The sequence below is a fragment of the Grus americana genome, chromosome 3 (assembly GCF_028858705.1).
Source record: "Grus americana isolate bGruAme1 chromosome 3, bGruAme1.mat, whole genome shotgun sequence".
In the NCBI taxonomy this organism is placed as follows: domain Eukaryota; kingdom Metazoa; phylum Chordata; class Aves; order Gruiformes; family Gruidae; genus Grus; species Grus americana.
In genome coordinates, this window is record NC_072854.1 from 90,330,309 (window position 1) to 90,353,225 (window position 22,917).

The 22,917-nt window shown below is 36.6% G+C and overlaps 1 protein-coding gene across 9 annotated transcripts in view; it reads left to right on the forward strand.

The window, feature by feature from the left end:
• Nucleotides 1–22,917, forward strand: part of BIRC6 (baculoviral IAP repeat containing 6) — a 188,518-nt gene that overhangs the window by 34,387 nt on the left and 131,214 nt on the right. For all 9 annotated transcript variants that reach the window (XM_054820680.1, XM_054820685.1, XM_054820682.1 and 6 more), the window contains exons 11-20: nucleotides 5,652–5,801; nucleotides 10,338–10,563; nucleotides 14,824–14,984; nucleotides 17,474–17,605; nucleotides 18,825–18,956; nucleotides 19,216–19,394; nucleotides 19,985–20,115; nucleotides 21,015–21,176; nucleotides 21,285–21,416; nucleotides 21,676–21,773. In XM_054820680.1, coding sequence (XP_054676655.1) covers nucleotides 5,652–5,801; nucleotides 10,338–10,563; nucleotides 14,824–14,984; nucleotides 17,474–17,605; nucleotides 18,825–18,956; nucleotides 19,216–19,394; nucleotides 19,985–20,115; nucleotides 21,015–21,176; nucleotides 21,285–21,416; nucleotides 21,676–21,773 — 1,503 coding nt within the window. The remainder of the gene's footprint in view (nucleotides 1–5,651; nucleotides 5,802–10,337; nucleotides 10,564–14,823; nucleotides 14,985–17,473; nucleotides 17,606–18,824; nucleotides 18,957–19,215; nucleotides 19,395–19,984; nucleotides 20,116–21,014; nucleotides 21,177–21,284; nucleotides 21,417–21,675; nucleotides 21,774–22,917) is intronic.

Sequence of the window (22,917 nt, forward strand, 5' to 3'; positions counted from 1 at the left end):
GGAGTATTTTAAAAAAGATCATTAAGAGTTGTCAATTTTCTGTCTTTCACTGCTACTGATGTTCTCTCTTGTCAAGTTACAAACTTCAGTGTCTGAAGCACTTTGAAGGAATACTGTTGAGTAGGAAAGTGAGGTGTCATTTCAAACAAACGTGACAAGAAGTGGAAATGTTCATCATGGTGTGGTGAAGCAGGTACATGCCTGCCGGACTGTCTGATTGAGTAGGTGTTAAAATCTGTATGACCTGTTTGAGTGCTTGAATTCCTTCTAGTGAGTGAAGCATTCCTGGATTGTGCTCACCTGAAATTTGCAATCTAATTGTTTCACAAATCTAGTTTTTGAGTGTCTGTATTGAGTGAAGGTTTTACAGATAATAATTTCCCTGTTGAAAATGCTAGTATTTGTCTTTGCATTACATCTAGCAAAAAAATTTCTCAACAGAAAGTCAATTTGATTTTTAAGAAGTGGTTCTTCAGTAGTTCTCTAAATACATTTAGTTATGTTTTCAGTTTATTATTTGGAAGTAGGTTGAGGAAAAGCAGGGGGGAAAAAGGAGGTTTTCTACTTGTTTTCATCAGAGGAAAGAACAACTGTAGTGCTTTTTTGTTCTAGCAGTTCTCTTTTCTGCCTATATTGCTTCAGAACTGACAGACAAAAAGACTCAGCTCCATCTGAAGTTCCCCAATCAGCTTCTCACACATAGCAATTCCTAGATCACACTGGATCGGTTCTTTGGATATTGTCTGTTTCTGAATTAGTCAGAGTTGGAAGCTGTAAAGGAGGACCACAAACATTGAATGTAACCCATCATAGACATTTGTATCTTACTGATTGTTTTACACTTTCATTTATAAGCACTTTTTTCTTTTGGTGTTTGCTTTGTGATTATTATTCTTTTAATGTTCTTTTCTATATACATAATTCTCCTAAATTCTTGCCTGTAGTGTTACATTATAACAAGAGGTTTTTCTAATCATTCCCCTTTGTTGGAGAAAGTGTTTTTTCAGACTCAGGTTGGGTGTGTCAAAAGTGAGTTGTCTGTGCTAATATTTCTTGTTGCAAGCCTGGCAGAGCTGGATGGCACTTTCACACATTTGAGAATTGATTCCCCCAAATCTTAGGGCTTTCAGTTACAACAGATTTCTTGCTCTTAAGTTGTATATAGCATATTAATTATTCTCTGCAGCTTTTTTCTGGTTTTGTTTGGATATCTTATTTGTCTCTTCCATGTCATTAGGCTTTGTCAGCCTTGCATACTGGTGTATTTGAAGCTCTGGAATCAATTTAATGTCTTCAATTTTCTGCCTTCATAGGCAATGGGGTCTAATGGGATTGGGGAGAGGTCGAGTTTTTTCCATATCAGAATTAGTGTTGGAAGTGATGTTAAGAGATCATCTTCAAGTTAGGATCATTTACACTTGCTCATTCAGAAGTAGAGTACTGATCAGCCTGTTTTCGAAGATCTTCAACATGGAGATTTAACAGGCTACTCATGAAATTTCTTCTACTGCATGCTGTCCTTGATGATGATTTTTTTTCCTAATGTTTAGCCTGTACCATCTTTGCTGATTGGAGTCATTACTATCCTTTGTGAACATGGCAAAGACATTGCTTCAAAAAAGGAGGGGAAGACTATTTAGGTACTGTCGTCCTCCAAACAAGTATTTTCTTAAGCTGAATATCTTCAATTCTCTTAAACTTTCCTCAGGTGCTTTGAAAGAATAAAACCCCTTACTCTCCCCTCCCAAAAGACTTGCTCAAGTCAGTCCACATGTTTCTTAATGAGATACCCAAACCCAGGCACAGTAATGCTACAGCTGTCTTTCAGTGGAACAGAAGAATTCCTTAGCAGCTCTGCAGTCTGTACATACCATGTGCGCATATACATAGTGGGATGTTTGCACTTTTGAGCAGGAAATTGAATCAGGTTTATCTTCTGATTAACAAGAGCCTCTTCTGCAGAACTGCTGGCTAGCTGATTTTTCTTCATCCTGTAATAGTGCATTTAATTATTTCTTGCTAGGCGTAGTAACTTTCACTTGTCCCTATTCAATTGCATTCTATTTTTTCATAAGCCAGGATGGAATTTTACAGCTGAAATCTCCAAGAATACTGTAAATTCTGTTGGAGTGAGGTTTTGGGGAAGCTTTGTTGAGGACATTTTTCAGGTGTTCTGAACTAGTATGTTTAGAGCTAACCCTTTCTCTACAGCTCAGTGATGAGACGAGGAGGACTATAAGTTGTTTAGTGGATAGTTTACTGTTGTGTGGCTTTGTTTTCTTAATTCCTTTAGCTATTTGGGTATTGTTCAACTATGTCCTTGTGTTGTAATTTGCTATCGACAATTGTGTGACTCTTCCAGACTTCTGCCAGAGTGCAGGATACGTTCAGGATACCGAATGTTTCACCAGATTGGCTTTGACCGCAGTGGCCTAGTCTCTGACATGTTCTCTAACTTGTGCCAATGCTGCTTTCCTGGAACCGATAACTGTTTTCCCAGAAGGAAGCTTGAGATTTATTTGGATGGATTTATGATTCTTATGTTCTGTTTGTATAACCCACCAGATTCTTGAATCCAAGCAAATTCCAGATTTAAAATACAATTCAGAATTAAATTAATAATGTTTTGAATGTGTTACCTGTTATTTTTGGGAAGTATAATGATCCTGGTTTCCAATTATTCTCCTTTGTGATCACTGAATAAGTCGATGTCAGCTTTCATACCTTCTTGGTAGGGCAACAGAAGCATTTATTGCCTCTGTCGAAGTGAAGCAAGCGGAGGAGTCTTCAGATATACTACTACTTCCGATGTTTGCTACCTGGCTAGTATTGGAAAGCACCAGATGAGTCACTGTTTTAGCCTAGTAGTGCATACCATCAGCCAGCAGTAACAGCAAAAAAACAAAAAACAACCCAAAAAAACCCCAGCATTGATTTTTTGCACAGATTTTTTTTTTTTTCTTCCCCTGGCACTTGACTGTAGGAACTATGGTTTCTTTGGTACAAATAATGAAGCATGCATCATCAGAAGGTCATCTTTGGATGTTCTAGGAGAACAAATGTCTTCTTTGTGATACAGAAGCAAAGCTACCTGCAGAGTTTTGGAAAGCATGCATAAGCACTATATAATTTTATAGGCTAATACTGTATAACTGAAGTTCATTATAAACTTCTTAACAGAAGCATTTTAAAAACAAATATGAGGAAGTGAGATCTCAAGTTTAGCACAGAATTTTTCTTGGAAAAGTGCTGGAGTCTTTCAGGAATGCAGGGATTGTGACTCTGTTGTCTTCTTGTAGTATGAATAAAAAGGTAAGGGTGTTTTTCGCTGCTGTTAATTAGTGAAAGAAACTCAGAACCTTGGTTTGAGAACCAAGGTTTTGTTTCTTTAAAACCAAACCCTACCCTACCATGTACAGAATAAGTGAGACTTGGGCATAACTTTCCCTTAGAAAAATCCACAACTTTCTGAAGTTCTTCAGCATTTCTCCTGCTGTGAGCCAGAAAACTGGCAGATGGTGCAAGTCAGTATGTTGAACTTCCATTGCATGAGGGTGTACTTTATTTCCAGGACAGGAGATTATCTAGTTTTGATCATTGAGATCATTCTGATCATTGATCTTTGAGCAGTAAATGGAATGGGAGACAAAGCGAGGTTTGGCTTATTATCAAATGAAGCTGTCAAGGCCTGTGTTTTCTGTGTCCCTAATTCTCTTTGAGGAAAACTGTTCATTTGTGAGCTGTTTAATTTCAAGGAAAATCATTATTTTATTGAGTACCTCTCCTATGAAGACAGGCTGAGAGAGTTGGGGTTGTTCAGCCTGGAGAAGAGAAGGCTCTGGGGAGACCTTACTGCAGCCTTCCAGTACCTAAAAGGGGCCTCCAGGAAAGCTGGAGAGGGACTGTTTACAAGGGCATGGAGTGACAGGACAAGGGGTAATGGCCTTAAGCTGAAGGATGGTCGATTTAGATGAGCGATTAGGAGGAAATTCTTCCCTGTGAGAGTGGTGAGGCACTGGAACAGGTTGCCCAGAGGAGTTGTGGATGCCCCATCCCTGGAAGTGTTCAAGGCCAGGTTGGATGGGGCTTTGAGCAACCTGGACTAGTGGAGGGTGTCCCTGCCCACGGCCGAGTGTTTGGAACTAGATGATCTTTAAGGTCCCTTCCAACCCAAACCATTCTATGATTCTGTGATTATAAGTGTTATTTGCTAGAACTATTTTTTTCCCCTCCGCTCTTGGGATCTACTTGGCATGGGTGGGTTGGGACCAAGAGGGACGGTACAGGCTTCTTTACTGGATCTCAGTGAGAAAGGCCCCATCAACAAATGGCTTAATGAAATAGCCGTTTTAATAAGATAGAATAAAAAGAGAAATACAGATAGTGAGAAAATCTCATCCTTTCAGATGCTGAGAGCCCTGCTTTTGTGCAGCATCACCCAGACTCCAGGTGGATTTTCCCACAGCACACTGCGCAGATCCTGTCCATGGAGAGGACCTTTATGGCCATTTGAGCTATTATTTTCCTCTTTTATTCTGTCTTGTTAAAACAGCTATTTTACTAAGCCATTAGTTGTCGGGCCTTTCTTATTGAGATCCAGAAAAAAACCTGTACCAGCTCTCTCTGTGCCTCTCATGCTTGCCCTCTGCCTTGCTGTGCCTCTCTGTTGCTCTCCATTTTGCTCCCCTCACAGTGCAGAACATGTACCTGCTGATCATGCTTTTATCTTGGGTTTTTATTACATATATTATCTCAAGTTTGTTTGTTTCAGATTACCTGAATAATTTGCATAACAGGATTTGTCATGATGTTAGTCAGGTGCTGAAGGACAGTTTGTGATCAATTTTCAGAATAACTATGGAAGGCCAACTGTCGGATTTTCCTCTGCATTTAAATCCTACTGATAGGATTTTTGTAACTTCTGAAACTGTTAACAACCCTTCCCCCCCTTCTCCCTCCCCACCTTATGTAAAATTGAGCATTCTTTCTCAGTGACTACTCTGTAAAAGACAGAATCCATCCATCTGTTTATATCTGTAGTGGTGAATAATGGGCAACTTCTTTGAATAGTTTCAAGCTTTCATCAAAGCACTGTGTCTATTGAAAAATTTGGACTTGCTTTTTTGACTGTTGACCTGATCAGTGTTGTAATTCCTGGTTTGATGAAATAATATAAGAGCCCCTTAGTTAGGAGAGTTCAATGAGGAAGGGATTTTTCAATTCTCAACTATTAAGCTTTAAAGAAAATTTATGCGACCTGTACAAATGAAGTAGTGTAGTCCTTCAGTTGACATGATAGAATATTTTCTGTATAAAAGCATGATTGTGATTATGCGGTGTCATAATGGCTATGATTTTGGGTTTCTATTGAGATTTCCTTAGTTAATTACCTTTTACCCCCCCCACTATTTTTTTCCCTTTGATGCCATTCACAACTGGAGTCAGTATTGTAGTTCTGTTTTGCATTTACCCTGAAAAAAATTGTAGCAGTAAAGCAAAATGAGTATTCCTGTATAATCTTAACTGGTTTCAGGTCCTGCATAATTACTGTCACAATTGTGTAGCACTTCAACTGCAAGCCTGTCTTGTGAGCTGAGTTTAGCTGTATGCCTGTCTAAGCTTACTTCTTTTGTTGTCTGTGATGATTTTAGGTGGAGAACTTCATTTCCTTCAGATTGGAGGGACCTGTGATGACATAGATGAAACTGATATACTTGTGGATGGATCTCTTTCCAAAAGTGTAGAACAGTCATCGGAAGGCACCAAGCCCTTATCTAACCCTTCCAGTCCAGGCATTACAGGTAAATTGCACATGTTTAAATGTTTTGTAAGTAAAAATGCTTTTGTAATTTTTGGAAGTTACTTATTAAGATGATTTTGAGTTATTTAATAGCGTGCTGCTTTATACTGTTTTGCTGCCAAAAGTTGGAGTTCTGTAGTTGCTGTATGTCTGTCACTGGTTATGTACAAGCATAACACTTTAGCAGTTCCTGATGTAAAAAAAAAAGCAAACCACTTTTGTATAACTCATTGTTTTTCCAATTGCTACATGTTATTTTAAGTGTGGCAGACAGGGAAGACAAGGTAATTGTGCAGGCATTGAGCTTCTCTTCATAGTTTAAGTAGGCTTGGGCTCTTTGCTGGGAGTTAAAATCATAAGTTCATTATGCAAATCGCCTTAAAGTTTCACGTAGAAGCTGTAGAGCTCTACTTAATAAAACCGTATAAAACATGTATTCAACAGGTATTGTTGCACGTGATGAAATTGATGCTCTCTCTACTTCAAGCACTGCAGTTGCTGTTGATAAATTCATCTTAGGATGTGAACACTTGGATTTTTGTTCTTAGGACTTTGACTGGTTTGAGCTATGCTCAAATTCTGCTGTCATTTACCTACTAATTTCCTTCCTGGAAAGGTTGTCTGCCCTTGGACAGCAAGAAATAATTGTTTCTAATTGTCTGAATTCTATTTTTACCCTAACCATCATATTTAGGTCTTGTCTTTACCGCAGTTCTCATATACCAGTCCTGCCACCAGTCTGCTGCCTTTTGTAGTATCCTGACCCACTTAGGTAAAATAAGGAGGTGGGTGAGAGGGTGGTTGTTTTGTAATCAGGTAGAAGGGGAAAAATGTGAGGGGCTCTTCCTGCTTGTAAGGGAGAACAGTGAGTACACAGGTTATAGGAGCACTTGTGTGGGCCTCTTGATCTTTTCTCAGCCCTCATCAAAGATGGTTTAGTATAGATAACTTGCTACTAAAACGGAACAACAAATCTAATTCTGCTGGTTAAGCTTGAGGAAGATTTGAGTCATGCTGAGGTTTTTAAAGCATGTATATATATAGTCTTGCTTTGAGTTTTAAAGTGAATTGTTTATGAGAGAACTGTAAAACTAGTATGGTTTTCATTTTGTTTTAATCTGCAGTTGTTGAGGATAGAGACACAAAGCATAATTATTTTAGTTGGGTTGGAGTTTGGAGGTTTTGGTCATGTATGATGGGACAGAAATAGGGATATACTGGGAATAGGTGACCTAGAATACGAAATGCAAGAATATATAATATAAAGCATGAAGATAAAGCAATGATACAATGGAAATAAACCATTCATGTAGCCATGACTATTTCAGAGAAGTGATGTTGATTTTGTGTGTGTGTGTGTGTGGTGGGGGGTGTCTTTGCCTGCAGCTGCAGAGGACAAAAAAGGCTGGGAGAGGACTGAGTAGCAGTACAGGGACCATTTTGGATCATGGTGTCTTTGTTGTCAACAGGCTACTTGCTGTCTTTCTCCCCAAACCTCCCACTTACTGACAGCCTTCTAACACTTTGTGTTACACTACGGATATATTCCCTGTACAGTAGCTTATCAGCAGATTTAAGTGACTTGCAATCAAATGGTAACTTTGACTAACCTGATAAATCAAATTGATCATTACTGTTTAAATTCTGCCAGTACTGTAATGGGAATTTTTTTTGTTGTATTTTTTCTTGTTCTCCTCCCCATGCAGCCTTTAGTATAGGCCTGAATATGGCTTATTGAAACAGGAAAGGGAGTTACTTATGTCTAGACGTCAAAATAGCTGTATCTTTAGATTGTCCACAAGCTGCAGGTCCTCCTTTAAGTAGTCATATAATTCAGAGTGTAGTGTGTGTGTATCTATACAGCTATCTATCTTGGTCTGTAATGGCTTCCAAACGGTTGTTGCATACACAGTAGTGATCAGATAAATTAAGTTTTGCTGTGGCATCAAACTGAGCCACTAAAAGCTGTGAGAGAAGCTTAATGGCCATAGGAAGCCAGTGCTGAAATGAGGGGGCTGGGGGGAAGAACTGAAACTAACTGGTGGTTACAGAGGTCTTAGTCTGAACTGTCCGGGTTAATGATACTAAGGTCAATAATATGGAATTCGTAGCATATATTGTGCAAATGACTGCTAGGACTCTGCAAACATTTTCTAAGTAATGAAGCTTGTGAGCACATGGATGGATCATGATCAGACATTGCCCCCAACATTTCTAACGTCACTGTTACTTCTCTTTTAATCAAAGAAAAAACCATTTTCTTCCACTTACGTCTTAGCATGTTTTTCAGACAGAGACATAACTCAACGGAAAGCTTTCTGTTTGGGGAAATGAACTTCTTGGCAGATCTGACTGAGCATGAAGTCTTCAGCTATGTATCTGGTTCACAGCTGATGGCAGGCAGAGTGTTTTTATGAAATCACTTTGGTGTTCTCTGAAGCTGTAGCTAAAAGATGCTGTAGTCAGGATAGAAACCACAACAACAAGCACAAGCTTTTGTCCGTATATTGTTCATACATATTGTGGGGTTTGTTTCTGTGTTTATTTTTCTCTGTTGTTGGCATTCTGGAATGCATTTCTTAAATTTTATATTCTAGCCTGCATTTATAACTTGGTTATATTTTTATGTATATTGTTTTACAAGGAAATAAATTAACTGTACCAAGTTGTAAATCTTAGATTAGATTGAAGTTGTTATTTTCTTTTGAGGAGCGGAGGGTTTTTTGTGATGAAATGATCTAAAATAATGCTTTTTTTAGAAGCTAATTGAAAAAGAATATTAGTTTTCCTGACTAGTTTAAAACCTTTTTTTCAAGTTTGCTATTAGAACTTCAGCTTGTCAAAACTCACTATTACAATAGAACAAAAAGTCATGTAATTTTGCAAAAGAAGCCAAGTATACTTGACAACCCTGGAAGGTTAAGTCCTTTATTTTTCAATTTTACGGATTGGTACCACATTACATGTGATTGCTCTGAATACTCTGAATTTGCAATTGTTTCTGTTGGAGGGGGAGGGAGAATGAAACAGAAAAAATCCATTCTACTCAAAGATAGAATTGTTGCACAGTTTGAGCTATGATCTCACTTCCCATTGCAGTGTCATCTAGCTAATGAGGTTTACATTTGCCAGTAAAATAAATGAAGGTGTTTGCTGTATTATTGAAATTAAATTTCTAAAGCATTTCTAATTTCTAATCTCTTAAGCATTTTCCTGCATCCTAGATTGAAAAGTAGAAATCATAGTTGTTGCAATGAGAGTGAATTTTTTGCCTGACTCATCCTGATCTCATCTTGAGCTTCTCCACTTTTCGGGAAGAATTGCGTGTGCCTTTCTTCTCTCAAGCTGGAGGATGTAATCTTGTTATTATTCTGGTTTCATCCTGGCTTTCTTTGCAAGATAGTCTCTAGGTTCAGACTTCACTGGGGGATGGTATTTGTGTTGAAACAAGAAAGGGAGTTACTTGTGTGTAGACATCAAAGTAAGAAAAAAAAAATCTTTTTTTTTTTTTTCCCCTGGGGTGGTGACAGTAGTAGTCAGGTAGCAAACTTCCTCCTTTTGAAAACCATCATTTCTTTACAAGTAAAAGATTTTGTCCAAAATGCATTTTTAAGAGAAAATGTTCAAAATGTACGAAAACTGACATTGTGCATATCTTATTTTCCCTCAAGTTTTCAATATTTTTTTTTTTGCCTGAGGAAACCTGATTATGTTTAGAGTTCTTTTGTAATGTTTCTTTAGGTGTTTGTCTCCCTGGGATATGTAAATTTTCAGTACTTCTTCAATTAATATTCTCGTTTCCTCAGGACAAGGGTTGAATATGAAGACAAGAAGACAAAATACTTGTCTAGGTTCAGTGTCTTTTAAGTGCATTACATAAAGCATGTTTGTTTTTCCCTTACCTCACTTATAAGCTAAATTGGGAGCCTTCCAAAACATTCTAGTAATCCACCATAAAACAAGTCTGTATTGATAAGCAGGTGCCAAAGTAATGTTTTAAACAGTGATAAAAATGTTACAATTGCATAGTAATTCCATGTCTATTTTCATGAAATAGACAACTTTTTTTTTTTTTTCATCTGAGTCAATAGAGATATTAAAAGAAAGTTTTGAACAGCTTTACATCATCAAAGTATAGTTGGCTAATTACTTTTTCCTGATGCTTCTGGTTGAATTCCAGGCAGCATGCTCAGAGCTCTAAGTACTTAGAAAATGCATTCAAATGAGCTGTCTTCAAAGGATACTGGCTTCAAGGCTAGGGTTGTTTGGTTGCTTGTGTTTGTTTTGGGGTTTTTTTGGTGGGTTTTTTGGTTTGTTTGGGTTTGGGGTTTTTTGTTGATAGTGTTTTGGTTTTTTGGTTGGTTTTGTTTTGTTGGGTGGGGTTTTTTTGTGGGGTGGTTTTTTTTTTTTTTTTAGAAACTTCATATAACATGTATTTAATTTTACCTATAGCAATTTGGATATATTTCAAACTACTTATAGGATGTTCTGTAAAAATATCTATGTAGTAATTAATGTGTGCTCTGTAATTATCCAGGAGTTGATCTTTTGGTGGACCAGCCGTTTTCCCTTGAAACACTGACATCCCTGGTGGAACTGACCCGTTTTGAGACCTTGACACCACGGTTTTCAGCCACTGTCCCTCCCTGTTGGGTAGAAGTCCAGCAAGAGCAGCAGCAGAGACGGCATCCTCAGCATTTGCACCAGCAGCACCATGGGGATGCAGCTCAGCATACTCGAACTTGGAAGCTACAGACAGACAGGTAGATAGGGTTAACGGTGCAAAAACAATTGTGTGTATTGCTTAACTAGTTCGTATAGCTGGTATAATCACAAATTTCATCCCATTTAATTGCTTTTAAGTAGTGTGCAAATGTAAGAACATGTACTTTCAAAGATAATAATCCCTATTTGGTAGTTGGCATTTTAGGTCTTTGTGAGATTGTCAGAGTTGTTCTAGTGGACCTTGAAACAAATTAAAAAGTTAAATTTTGAATTGGTATATTTTTGTTTGCCAAATGTTGCTACTTCATTATATAATTAGACAAGCACATTTGCCAGAAATTACATATATTCTGGATTGTTTCTATAAAAGTCTGATTCACCCTTCTTCTGCATACACACATTCTTAGTACGTTTTTAAATTGGAAAAGACAAGCTGCAGGTGCCAGTGTGACTAATTAGTTGTCCTAAAAAAATTATATTGTAATTTATTTTAAAATGTGAAGCTAGAATCTGGATTTATGTCTGTTCATGTCAAGTTAAATCTTTATACATGAGACATTTACTTAAGGCAGTATAGAGCCCTAGTTGAGCTAAAATTTAGGCAATATCTTCATTGAAATGAACTGCACCGACACGGTATGTGCAGTACTAAGATTTTGTACATGTGGCCTGAGAACTTGGAATTCCTCTGGGAATGTTGCGGTCTCCTTGAAGAGTTGCTTAAAACCTATTTGAAGTAGCTTTGCATAGTTTTTCTGAAAAATGCTTGGAGAAACAAAATACAGGTATAAATTGTGTTGTGTTTTATTAAGGGGTGGGTGTAATAAGGCACTACAAGATCTTCTGGGTCAGGCTGTCAAACATCTGTCACACTGATGTATGAGACTTGGATAGTAATGTGGAATCTAAATGTCTGTACACTGGAAACAATGAAATAGCCAAAGGATGCTAGGGGAGCTAGAGATCATATATGGGGGAAAAAAAGCTTGTCATATAAGTAAGTGAAAGCCAGGATGTGAGAATGAAGCATTCCAGGTGGGAAAGCAGGTCTGGAAGGTTACAGTTGCAGGCGTTTCCAGGGCTGACACCTAACATGAGCTAAATTTGCTTTAATTAAATGTTCATAAGCTATGGTTAAAAACTTTTAAGTGCGTTACAGGCTTTAAAACCTTTATTTATCTTGTGGGTTTGCTTTGTGTAAGTAAAATATTCTGTATGTAACAAGTGGAAAGGAGGTGGTTCCCTGCAAAATAACTTCCAGTTAAACACTGATTATCCAGTGTGTTCAGCAACGGTTGAAAAGTAAAAAGATACCAATATGAAGATATAAGAAAGCAAACAGTGAAGGGAATAGCTGTTAAATGGAAGGTGATAGGTGAATTTTAGCTTATTAATATTGTTTCATTAGAGGAAAAGAATTATGCCTGCTACAAAGTAAAACAGGAGTGTAAAAAGGTAAAGTTAAATTTTTGGTTTAGTACTGGAAATCTTTGACAGCTGCTAAATAACTCATTATTAAAATGATTACATTACAGTCCCTTTGTTCATAGGGTAGAATATATGATCTTAAGATTGAGAGCAATGTTAGCTCTTAATTAAAAGTTATCTGGGAATAAACTTTTTGATTTCTGGATTATTTTGTTGGTCCTTAATATAAGTTCCTTTTATCTCCTCTTAAAGAGTCTCATACTGATTCCTATAAAGATGTGTGATTACAGGGTTAGATGGATGAGTAATGCAATTTGATATGGTAACTCTTTTGTTTGTCAAATAGATAGGAGATAATCCTGTAAATGTATTTTAGGGAATGGCATTATATTACACTCACACTCTTTCAATCTTAATTTGTTATTTAAAAAGGCTGTGTAACAAAGAAAACAGAAAAAGCAAAGTTTAATTTATCTTATGAATTTTCTAAACATCAGTATTTCCCCTTCAGTGGTAATTTAACTGAAATGTTAAATTGGGTTAATACTTCTTAAAAAAGTACATGAATTCCTAATGTGCTTTGATAAAACAGTGACATCTGAGTTGCCTGGCTTTTTCTCAAGTTTCTGTAGGAAATATTTTATGTATTCATCTTATGCAGACATATTTGAAAATATGTGAAAGAAAGAAGAGCTAGGTACTGATGTGCTTTCCAGTGTTTTAAACTCTGGAAATGGGTCTGCAGCTTGAAGTTCAGTTTTAGTGGAAGATCAAAGGCTGATGAGATGTTCTAGAAAAGGAATGGAGAAGTGTGTTGGAAAATATTTTGTAGTTGTGAGACTGATGGTGTATTTGCATTTAGAACACAGTCTTGATTTTGTATTCTTTAAAAAGATGCTATAGATGTAGAAGAGTTTCAAAGGTGAGAAAAGCTGTTAAAAGAACTTGCATTAGGTTATCAGAGAAAAGTGATATTTAGGACGAATATGCTAAAATATTGAGAAAATAATAAGGAAGGAAGTTAATTTTTTTTTCTTCTTTGAGACTTTACACATGAATAAAGGGGATAGCACTGGTTAAGTGTATGAGAAATTAAAAAACTGCTTAAAGGGGAATTTTTCACTCATCACAGAATTAGATTGTAAAGTTCATTGCCACACGTGTAAGATCTCTTCACTGTTGGATTAATGTGAGACCTTCATGGAGGATCATTATTCCATACAAGCTGATTCAGAGATTGCTTCCTTTGGGACATCTGCTGCTGAATTCTGTCAAAAATAGATTTCTGGAGTAGACAGCAGTTGTAATTCAGTACGCCAGTTTGTGTCATATGCAACATACAGACTACAGAAGACTACTGCAGACAAACTGGTTTATTATTCATTTCTGGTTTTGTACCAGATCTTTAACTTAAACTGGAGGAACAGAATATTACTTAGTCTTTCAGAAGACTTGCTCCTTTGAATGTCTCATTCAGTCCATGCTTTGCATAACACCTATAGGAATACTCAGACATAAAAAAAACACCTCTCCCTGTTTTGTACTGGGCTACATATTTTCCGAGCTAGAGGAAAGGCATAAGTGATTCGAAGTTTTTAGCATTACATCTGCTAACAGAGGTTTGGTTTTTTGTTGGGTTTTTTTTTTCCTTGGAGCTGTCAGAGAAATTTTCATTGTATTTTATTTACCTGAGTTATTTGTACAGTTAGCTGAAAATTCTTCACTGTTACTTCTTAAATCATAACCACAAGCTCTCTTATGTCCGTCTTTCGCTTCTGTCCCTCTTTCCTCCCCAAATCACTGCTTTTCTATGTTGCTTGTTCTGGAAAGCTGGCGTACCATTTCATTATGTATATCTGGAATCTGTTATAAATGTATTATACTTACCTGAAGGAGATACGGCCTTCAGAGACATTACTGTAAAAAATGTAAAGAATTAAATATCTTAGTACCAATCCGTAATCTATTTTAAAGTTGTTTTCTGCACAATACTTGATGTGTAGCATGTTATTTGATTTAAAATACCTTTTGTAACTTAGATGTTAGAAAAACATCTAACCAATATTTATAGCAGCATACTCAGTTTCTTAGTGTTCTCAGTTATACAATTAAATAATCACAGGCTATCAAAGTTACTACATTTTAAAAAATGAAGTGTAGTTATTTTAAAAATGTATACAAATGTGACAATTGACACATGATTAGTTTATTTGAATTGCTCTTTGGTTTGAACTATTTTTTGCAAACCTTAGTGTATCAAACTATGGAACTTATCATTGAGGGGTACTTACTATCTCAAGTGTGCATCTGGTAAGAAGCACTTCTCATCCTGTATAAATTATCAAAGTATTTAAAAAAATAATTTGAGAGTAGTATTTTGAGTCTCCTGGATGTGGCTGTTGTACCACTGGAAAGTGACATTAACTATGGAGAAGGCCAACTTAAGAGATTGCAAGGTAGTTACCGTCGTGCTTTCATATGCTTCACTGATCGGTAGATCCTTTTTAGTGATTTTTTTTTTGGTTTGTTTGGTTTTTTTTTTTCCTCATTCCTTTTTTTCTAGAAATGAGTAACTGGTACGTATAGTAATACGGAAACATACTGTGATGAAAGTAATAAGAAATCTTTTCACTGCTATTTTTATCCAAACATTGATTCGCCCTCTCTTATCAATTGGCTTTTAACATGTTCTACATAAAGCGAATGTGGTTAACTTCAGAAATTTGTGTGGATGTCAACTAACGCAAAGTAAGTTTTTCTTCCTGTTAAGGAAAGTGTGCGTAGATGGAGAATGCACTGGCTAATGCTGCCTGCTTGATGTGAATTTTCTCTTAACACTGGGTCATTGTGTTCTTCTCTTTTCCTGACAGCAACAGCTGGGATGAGCATGTCTTTGAACTGGTTCTACCAAAAGCCTGTATGGTTGGACACGTGGACTTCAAATTTGTTTTGAATTCAAACATCACAAACATTCCCCAGATTCAAGTGACTTTACTGAAAAATAAAGCTCCAGGCTTAGGGAAAGTCAATGGTAAGAAAGACCTTAAGATATCTTTCAGAATATTATTTCTTTTCTCAAACTCATTATTCTCTGATGTGTGTTAGAAGAATTGCTTGAAATTGTGTAAATGTTTTGGTTTTACTTATTTCCATTCTATTCTATTTCTCAGCATCATGGTGTGTTTTCACTTACCATGTTTGAATGTAAATTGGGGAAACAAACTGGGTAAATAGTTTCAAAATCCTGAATTTTATACAAATAAAAGTGCATAGCTCAAAAAGGTTGAACTGAATTATTCTGTACTGCTTGACTCCTACAGTCGTTAAAAAAAACTACATTGTCAATTGTAAATCATCCGAGAGATTGACAGATGAAACAAATGGTGCTCTTTTGAGTTCTTGATATACTTAAAAAAAAAAAAAATTATTCCAAGTCATAGAAGGAAATTATTTGCCAGTGCCTCTTGAATGCATAAGAGAAAATAGCAAGGCTTTTTTTGATGACAGTAGATAAAACCTGGCTTCCTTGGGAATTCTCTCGTCATCTGGCTCATTAACTAAGCTACGTGAAAGCTGCAGTATGATTTCACCTTTTGTTCCTTGCAGCTTTGACAGGGTAGACCAAAGTTATGAATGCTCTTGCCTTCTTGGGAAGACTCCTAGCTGGACTCTGCATCTTACTAGCTCTCAGGGAACCTGTGAGGGGGTAGCATAAGTTGAAAAGTCACTTCTTTGATGTGGAAGAGTTTGTGCCTCCATTGGGATTTTCCTGTGGTGAGAGTGTTCATTGCATGTCCTGCTGCCCTGTCTGCTAGGGATGGAAGGTATTATGTGCAGCACTTCCTTTTATTGAGGCATTAATTGGTTATCTTTATCTGGCCACATCTTTTTGAAAAGCTTCTAGGAACGCAGTATTTCAGAGAAATCTTGCTATTGGATATTATTAAATTGGCTGCTGGATTTAAAATGTGTTGGGGAGAACAGCAAGCATGACTATAAAAGCTCTTTTTTTTTCTTTTTTCTTTTCCTATTTTTTTAAATGTGAAGTAAGAGCACCCCAGTTAAACAAGAGTAAGAGACCTGTAAATTTTAAAAAGGAAAACAGGCATACCAAAGATCATTGATATGCTTTCATACAACTTCTCACTCTGTAGCATCCCCCAGTGTTTAACAAGAAAAAAAGTGTGCTGGAGATGCTCCTTAAGAAATCCTATAAACTGGTGGTTACGCAAGAATAAAATATTCTAGCATAGTAATATTCTTGGAGAAAAGCGTACTCTTTTAGGATACAAGGTGGTTTAACAGAAGTGCTAGCTGTGACTGTAGGACAGCAGTCAACAGGTGTTCCTGCAGGTTCTTCCTTTCTTTAATTCTTGAAGTAACCTTAATTTTAACATGGGCAGAATTTTGTTCTATCAGAGCAAAAAATATGAGGACTGGAGGGCTAAGGTATACACAGGCAGTCTGGAAAGGGCTGGGGGAGGTGAGAGTGCCTGCGAGGCAGCTTTGACAAAGTCGTCTTTTTTTGATTCAGTAGGACTGAGCCGCCTCAACCAACCAACCAACCAACCAACATCCTCTCAAGTGTTACTGCATTGCAGTTGTTTCCTACTCCTTTTCAATTTCTTGGGTTTTGGAAAAAGACCTTAATGACATTTGACTTTTTTTCTATGCACTATTGAATAAAGTAATAGGACACTAATGATTTCATTATAAAGGAAGACAAATCTAGATAATTTATATCTGTGCTGGATATTAACCAAAATGTTCCGATCTCAGGGAGAAGTAATACTCAGGATTGTTTGGTGGCTCTTGAAAAAGTATAAAATCTTCAGTCTGAAATTCAATTAGCTTCTCCCCCTTCCCTTGTAGGTGGAGAAAGGAACTGAAATTTTAAGATAATAAAACCTAAGGAAAATGTGTAGGGGAATGTTTATTCAGTCATTTTTTGTACGACAGGAACCCTGGAACCAGTTAAATATGTAGTGTGTAATAACAGGAAGGCCAGAGGCATAATTCTTCCAGTTTGAAACTAATGGTTTTGATTTGGCAGTTAATTCACCGTATATGCTTCTTGTTCATTTGCTTGCATGTTCTCTTCATCTATGATTCATGAGAACCATTTAATTGAAAGAGCTGTACTTAAGTGTTATCAAAATAATGTCTCATGTTCAGCAGGAGCAATCCAGTTATTTTCAGTTTAAATTATCAAACTTCCAGTACTGGAATCTAATTACTTAGGAGTAATCTACAGTTGATTATTAGGAGAAAATAATTTGGGCAGTGTTAAAGCAAAGCAGGCTGTTTACAGGTCATTCAAAGAATTTTTTTTTTAATTGCTTGCTGCAACTTCAATTGCAATCCTAATATGAAAAACGTGCCTTTGTATATTTGTGGTTCTTATATTAGAAATAGTGTTTTGGGCAGAAAGCTGATAAATTTGCTATGAAAACTACTGCTTCTGTTTTCTGTGAGCTTTAAGCAATGTTTATGAAATCTTGCTAATATTTTTGTTTCCAGAAGCAGCGGTAGACAGACAGATCACATTTCCTTTATCTCCAGCTCATAATATTGAAGTGGAGAGAAATGGAAAACCAGGGCTGGTTGAATTCAATGAAGAAATGCAGTATATGGATGTAGAGGAACCACAGTGTAAGTTTTATTTATTGTGTTACACTTTGTTTAAAATATGAGCTTGCTTTTTTCTTTTTTTTTAATGATACACTGGAATTTCTCTGCAAAAAATTCTCAGCCATTTCAAATAGACTGATTTCTCAGCCCTCTTCAATGTTGCCTCTCTCACTGGTCTGTTTACTGCATGAGTTGAAAGTTTTAACACAAACACACACAAAAACCTACTGGAGAGTTTTGGTGCTTAAAAGCAAGTTAGTGTTTATTTGAATTTAGAAATAAAGTAGATTGATATGGCACCTTTATAACTTAAACTCTTACCCGGTTCCAGCAGTATTTTACTTGGTTTCCTTAGCTATTTTTAATAGAATTTTTCATTGCATATCTGGCTTTTGTAGAGATTGCTACTGTAAACCAAGAAAATAATAAACAGCTAGTAAAGAATTCATAACTAGCCCTGTTGACTTCCAGCCACATCAGACTTGCTTTTTTGTTAACCAGTACTCTTCCACAAAATCTGTTAGAGAGACTTTGAAAAGCAATCAGATTGGATCTGAGTGAGGGGAGATACGGACTAAATATTGATAGTTGGAGTGAATCAGTTGCAGAACTGTGATTCTTTTCCTTGGTCCTTTCAACAGTCTTACTTTACAGCTTCTTTTCTTTCATGTCATCAGGCTTATCTAGAGCATGACTTTAAAGGTCCCTTCCAACCCAAACCATTTTATGATTCTATGACTCCAAGAAAGGTGTTGCAAAGGATGAGGGGAGGGATCAAAGGGATGATAAAAGAAAAAGTACTAGAAGGAAGTGTTTCATGCTGAGAAAGAAGCAGCAGATGAGTGAATGATAATTTCAGTATACCACAGGAGAAACAAAGTAGTCTTTTTTTTTTTTTTTAATAAGCCAGTTCTGTCCTGCTTCAGAAAAGACCCAGTGAGAGTTGTGAATCAAAAAATATTGATTCATCATTTTATCAGTTATGTATTTTGTGGTTCTGATGAGCCAGTACATGTTATCCATGTAATATAACTGAAAATGCTTTGAAAACTGTCATTTATTTATTTCACTGGAAAATGTCTAAAAGTGAACCTCAAGTAAGTGTTATTTTTTCGATGTAGAGTTTATATATGTATTTAGTGATCAGAATTTGACGTGGTGTATTTTTAACCCGTGCAAATGATGAGCTCTTGTGACAATTTTGGGGTAATTCAGGTCCATATTACTCATGTTTTTTAAGGTCTTAGATTGTGTCCATTTCTGGAGGAACATAAGGAAGATATACTTTGCGGTCCAGTATGGTTGGCTACTGGACTGGATTTATCAGGACATGCTGGAATGTTGACACTAACAAGTCCAAAGCTTGTTAAAGGTAAACAAATTTATTATGCTATTCACATGAAGTATGTGTGACTAAAGCTCATTTCATATTTCTGTAGTCAGACTTTGGTTTGTATTTATTGTCACATTGACAAATTTTGCTATATAACACAATAGTGAGTTACCTTTTCAAATTGATGCTAAAGTACTGTAATTAATGTAGTTGAGTTCTGCTTGTACACTATATCTGTAAAGTTGAAATCTGTTTACAACTTTGCAAACTACCCCCCTCCTTTTTTTCCCACTTTTAGGCATGGCTGGTGGCAAGTACCGCTCGTTTTTAATTCATGTTAAAGCAGTGAATGACAGAGGAACAGAAGAAATCTGCAATGGTGGCATTAGACCAGTTGTTAGAATACCATCTCTAAAACCTCAGACTAACAAGGGTCATTCCCTTGCTTCATTGTTGGCAAAAGTTGCAGCAGGCAAGGTAATGAATAGCCAAGACAGACATCTGTGTTAAAGTTGTAGAATTAGTATGATTTGTGTAATCTGAAAATGAAACAGCTGCTAGGAGAACTAAGATCCATTAAAAATTACTTTTTTTGACTTGACACTGTGTTAACACCTTCAAGAATCAGAGTTCGATATCTCTAAGCTGTTTCTTCTGTGCAAATTTAGTTGAAGAGGTCTGTTTTGCCACTTTCCCATTCTGAGCACTTGTTTTTGAAACTCCTGTTTCCAGGAGTGTTTTCAGTAGCTGATAGACCTCGTCCTCTTATAAAGGCTTTTGTGTGTGTGTGTTTTACTCTTGATCATTGTACTTTTAAGATTGGATGATATGATGTACATCTTGTGGACATTATTAGAATGCTTAGAACGTAATAAATTACAGACCATTGTTAAATTCGATGTTCTGTATTAAAGCAATTAGTGAATAAAAGTAGTCTTTTTTGGTACAATGCTCAAACTGAGTGAGAAATTTTAATGAACTGTATGCATTTCACTGAAAATGTATACAAATGAAGCAGTCAAAACCAATGTGATTTATGAATTATTATATTTTCCCAAATAAATCAGGAAAAGCCATCTAGCAAAATTGAAGCCACTAATTCTTCAAGAAAATCAGATAATCTGAGAGGCTGTGACTTACTTCAAGAAGTCTCTGTAACGATTCGAAGATTTAAAAAAACTTCCATTTCAAAAGAAAGGTTAGTAGGCGTTTTTTAATTCTAAAAAATATTAGCTTTAGTTATATTTCTCATAAAATACTTAGTTCTCAAAATAGCTCAGGTCAAACCACTGTTTCAAGTTGTCATTTCATAAACATATTTTATATGGAAGATCCTGTAAATTGTGAGTTCAAGGGCACTGTGCTGTGCAAGTTGTAGTAGAATACCACCATGCATGAAATTGTATGTTGAGTCATTATTTGCCTGACTCAAAGGCAAATGTAAATAAGTTTTCTTGGTGAATTGGATAAATTATTTGGACAGATTTTTCTTTAAAGGAAGTATCTTGCCTTTCTGTTTCCACATGTTGTCTTATTTCTTACAGCAGAGAGTATATTATTTGTCAAAAAGTTTAGAGTCAAATTTAACTAACAAATTGTTACTCAGAAAAACTGGTTAAAGTCTGTATGGATTGGTACTGCAGACCTAAACACGAATACTATGGTATTTGATTTGTATTACCAGCGGCCACCCCACAATGGTGGCACTGACTGTGATGGTCTTAAAGAGGTCAAAGAGGCTGCAAAGAGGTATGTGCAAATGGTTGCCAAAGTGTGTTGTAGATGATGAAAGTTTGTTTGTTTGGTTTTTTTTAGGTTTAGAAGTTATTGAGCAAGGTAGTAGGAAAAAAAATAATATCCTGAGGGTTACTAAATATACAGTAACCTAGGAAGTTCTGTGAGCAGAAAATAGGAAGATTGGAAAGGTGTGCACAGAAAGTATCATATATGCTTGTGTACTAGTTTTACTCTCATCTAGACATCTTTTTTTCACCATACCTAAGACAAGATACAAAGCTGGAGGGACATTTGGACACTTGGAGGGAGAATGGCCATATCGGATAATTTTGTTTTTTATTTCCTTCCCCCCCTCCCTAGAGTTCAACGGTGTGCCATGTTACAGTTTTCAGAGTTCCATGAGAAGCTGCTCACCACTCTTTGCAAGAAGACAGATGATGGTCTGACTACAGAACATGCTCAGAGTCTTGTACTAGATACGCTTTGTTGGCTGGCTGGAGTGTATTCAAATGGACCTGGCAGGTAAGAGAGAAATTGTGTTTAAACTAGCATGGCTATTTCTCAGTATCGGCTCTGTTAAAAAAATAAAGTTTTATATGAGCCTCTAAAGTATGCAACTTGTTTTCACAGCTCAAAGGAAGGAAATGACAGCTTGCTTTCTAAAACACGTAAATGTGTCTCTGATATAATACGTGTTTGCTTCTTTGAAGCTGGGCGGAGCATAGCTCACAAATGTGCACGGTTTCTTGCACTATGCATCAGGTCAGTGCTAAATAATTACATATATTTACTTTTATATATATATATTTGGGGTTTTTGCATGCAGTCTGAACTGTATTTAAGTGTTTGTTATTGTTTAACATTGTATTTAAAAAGGAACAAGATCTGGAAGATCTTCTGTTGAGGAAAAATGTGTTAGGGTATGACTGCAAAGAACATCAGTCTTTCAACTTCACCTTCTGGAGATTTCACCTTTTGTTCTCACTTCATTAAATGTTAAAGTGTCTATGTTTCTTTTTAGCAATGGCAGGTGTGACCCAAGTCAGCAGGGGTTTGGATCAGTTCTTCTAAAAGCTTTGCTTGACAATATGCCTCTTTTGCCTGCTGCTGCAACAGGTGGTATGTATACAATGATTGTTGTCATAAAAATATACAGTACGTTTGTTGTTTGGCATGTTTTGTTAGACTCTCTTGTGAAATAAGAGTTAGGTAAGTGTTCAGTTAGTACAGACTGCTTCTTGGAGTGTCTGGTCAGGTGGTATCCAAGTATGAAGTAAGCATTTGTAGATGATGGAATTTTAAGAAAATCAGCTTACTTAAAATGGAGTGCTAAGGCACTGACATTTTTGGGAGAGCTTAAGTAAGTTTTGCAAGAATTTTCAAAGGTGTTCAGCAGCCACAGATTCTGTTGGCATAAGTGAGAGTCAGGATTGTCTGTTGTTTGGGAAAATTAGGAGATTTATTTCAGGGAGCCTGGCTATCCAAATGATGTCCAACTAGCAATCCGCTTCTGTTACTTCTGCACCAAAAGGAAGTTTTTAACTAAATCAAACTCCTTCCTCATCTACGTTGCAGGGATCTTAGCACCTGGTTGAAGCCTTTTGAGTGCCAGATAGAACGGGAAGATGACTTTAGCACTTGTATTTGGTGTGGCAAGACCAGCTTTGTGTTTCTCACAGTATGACATTGTTGAATTGCATTTAGCTTGGCATCACCAAAGGGTCTTGCAGGAAAATTAATTTTCGGTCCAAAATGCTTGTTGTGCAAACACCCAGGTAGAAACGCTTAACACGCTGCTATTGAGAGTGTGGAATGCACAGAGGGAGGAGGAGTTTTGTGTTTCTGTACAGAACCACTGCGCTGTGCTCCCAGAACTGATCTGTAAGGAAACAGTGCCTCCAGCAAATACAGAATAAGGAAACAGCAGCCAAAACCAGACAGTGAGAGGAGAGGAAGAGTTAAATCTAGAGTAAGGCTTGACTCTGAAGGGGTTGGAACCCCTAGCTTAGCACCTTAGTGTATCAAAAGCATTTTGATTGTTGTGCTTAGTAGAAGCAGTGGACAGAAGCAATGAAAGAAGTATATGGGAAGCTGTCTCTTGGAAACCTTTTTTTTCTTCAATTATTAATTAGTTCATAAGAGAATTTGAATTACTTGTGGAAACTAATGATTACAGAATGGTTCTAAATTGAAGTCTCTCAAAAGGGGGATGGGGAGAATGCTTCCTAGTCTGTATTCAGTAACCATTAGATACTTCATTTAT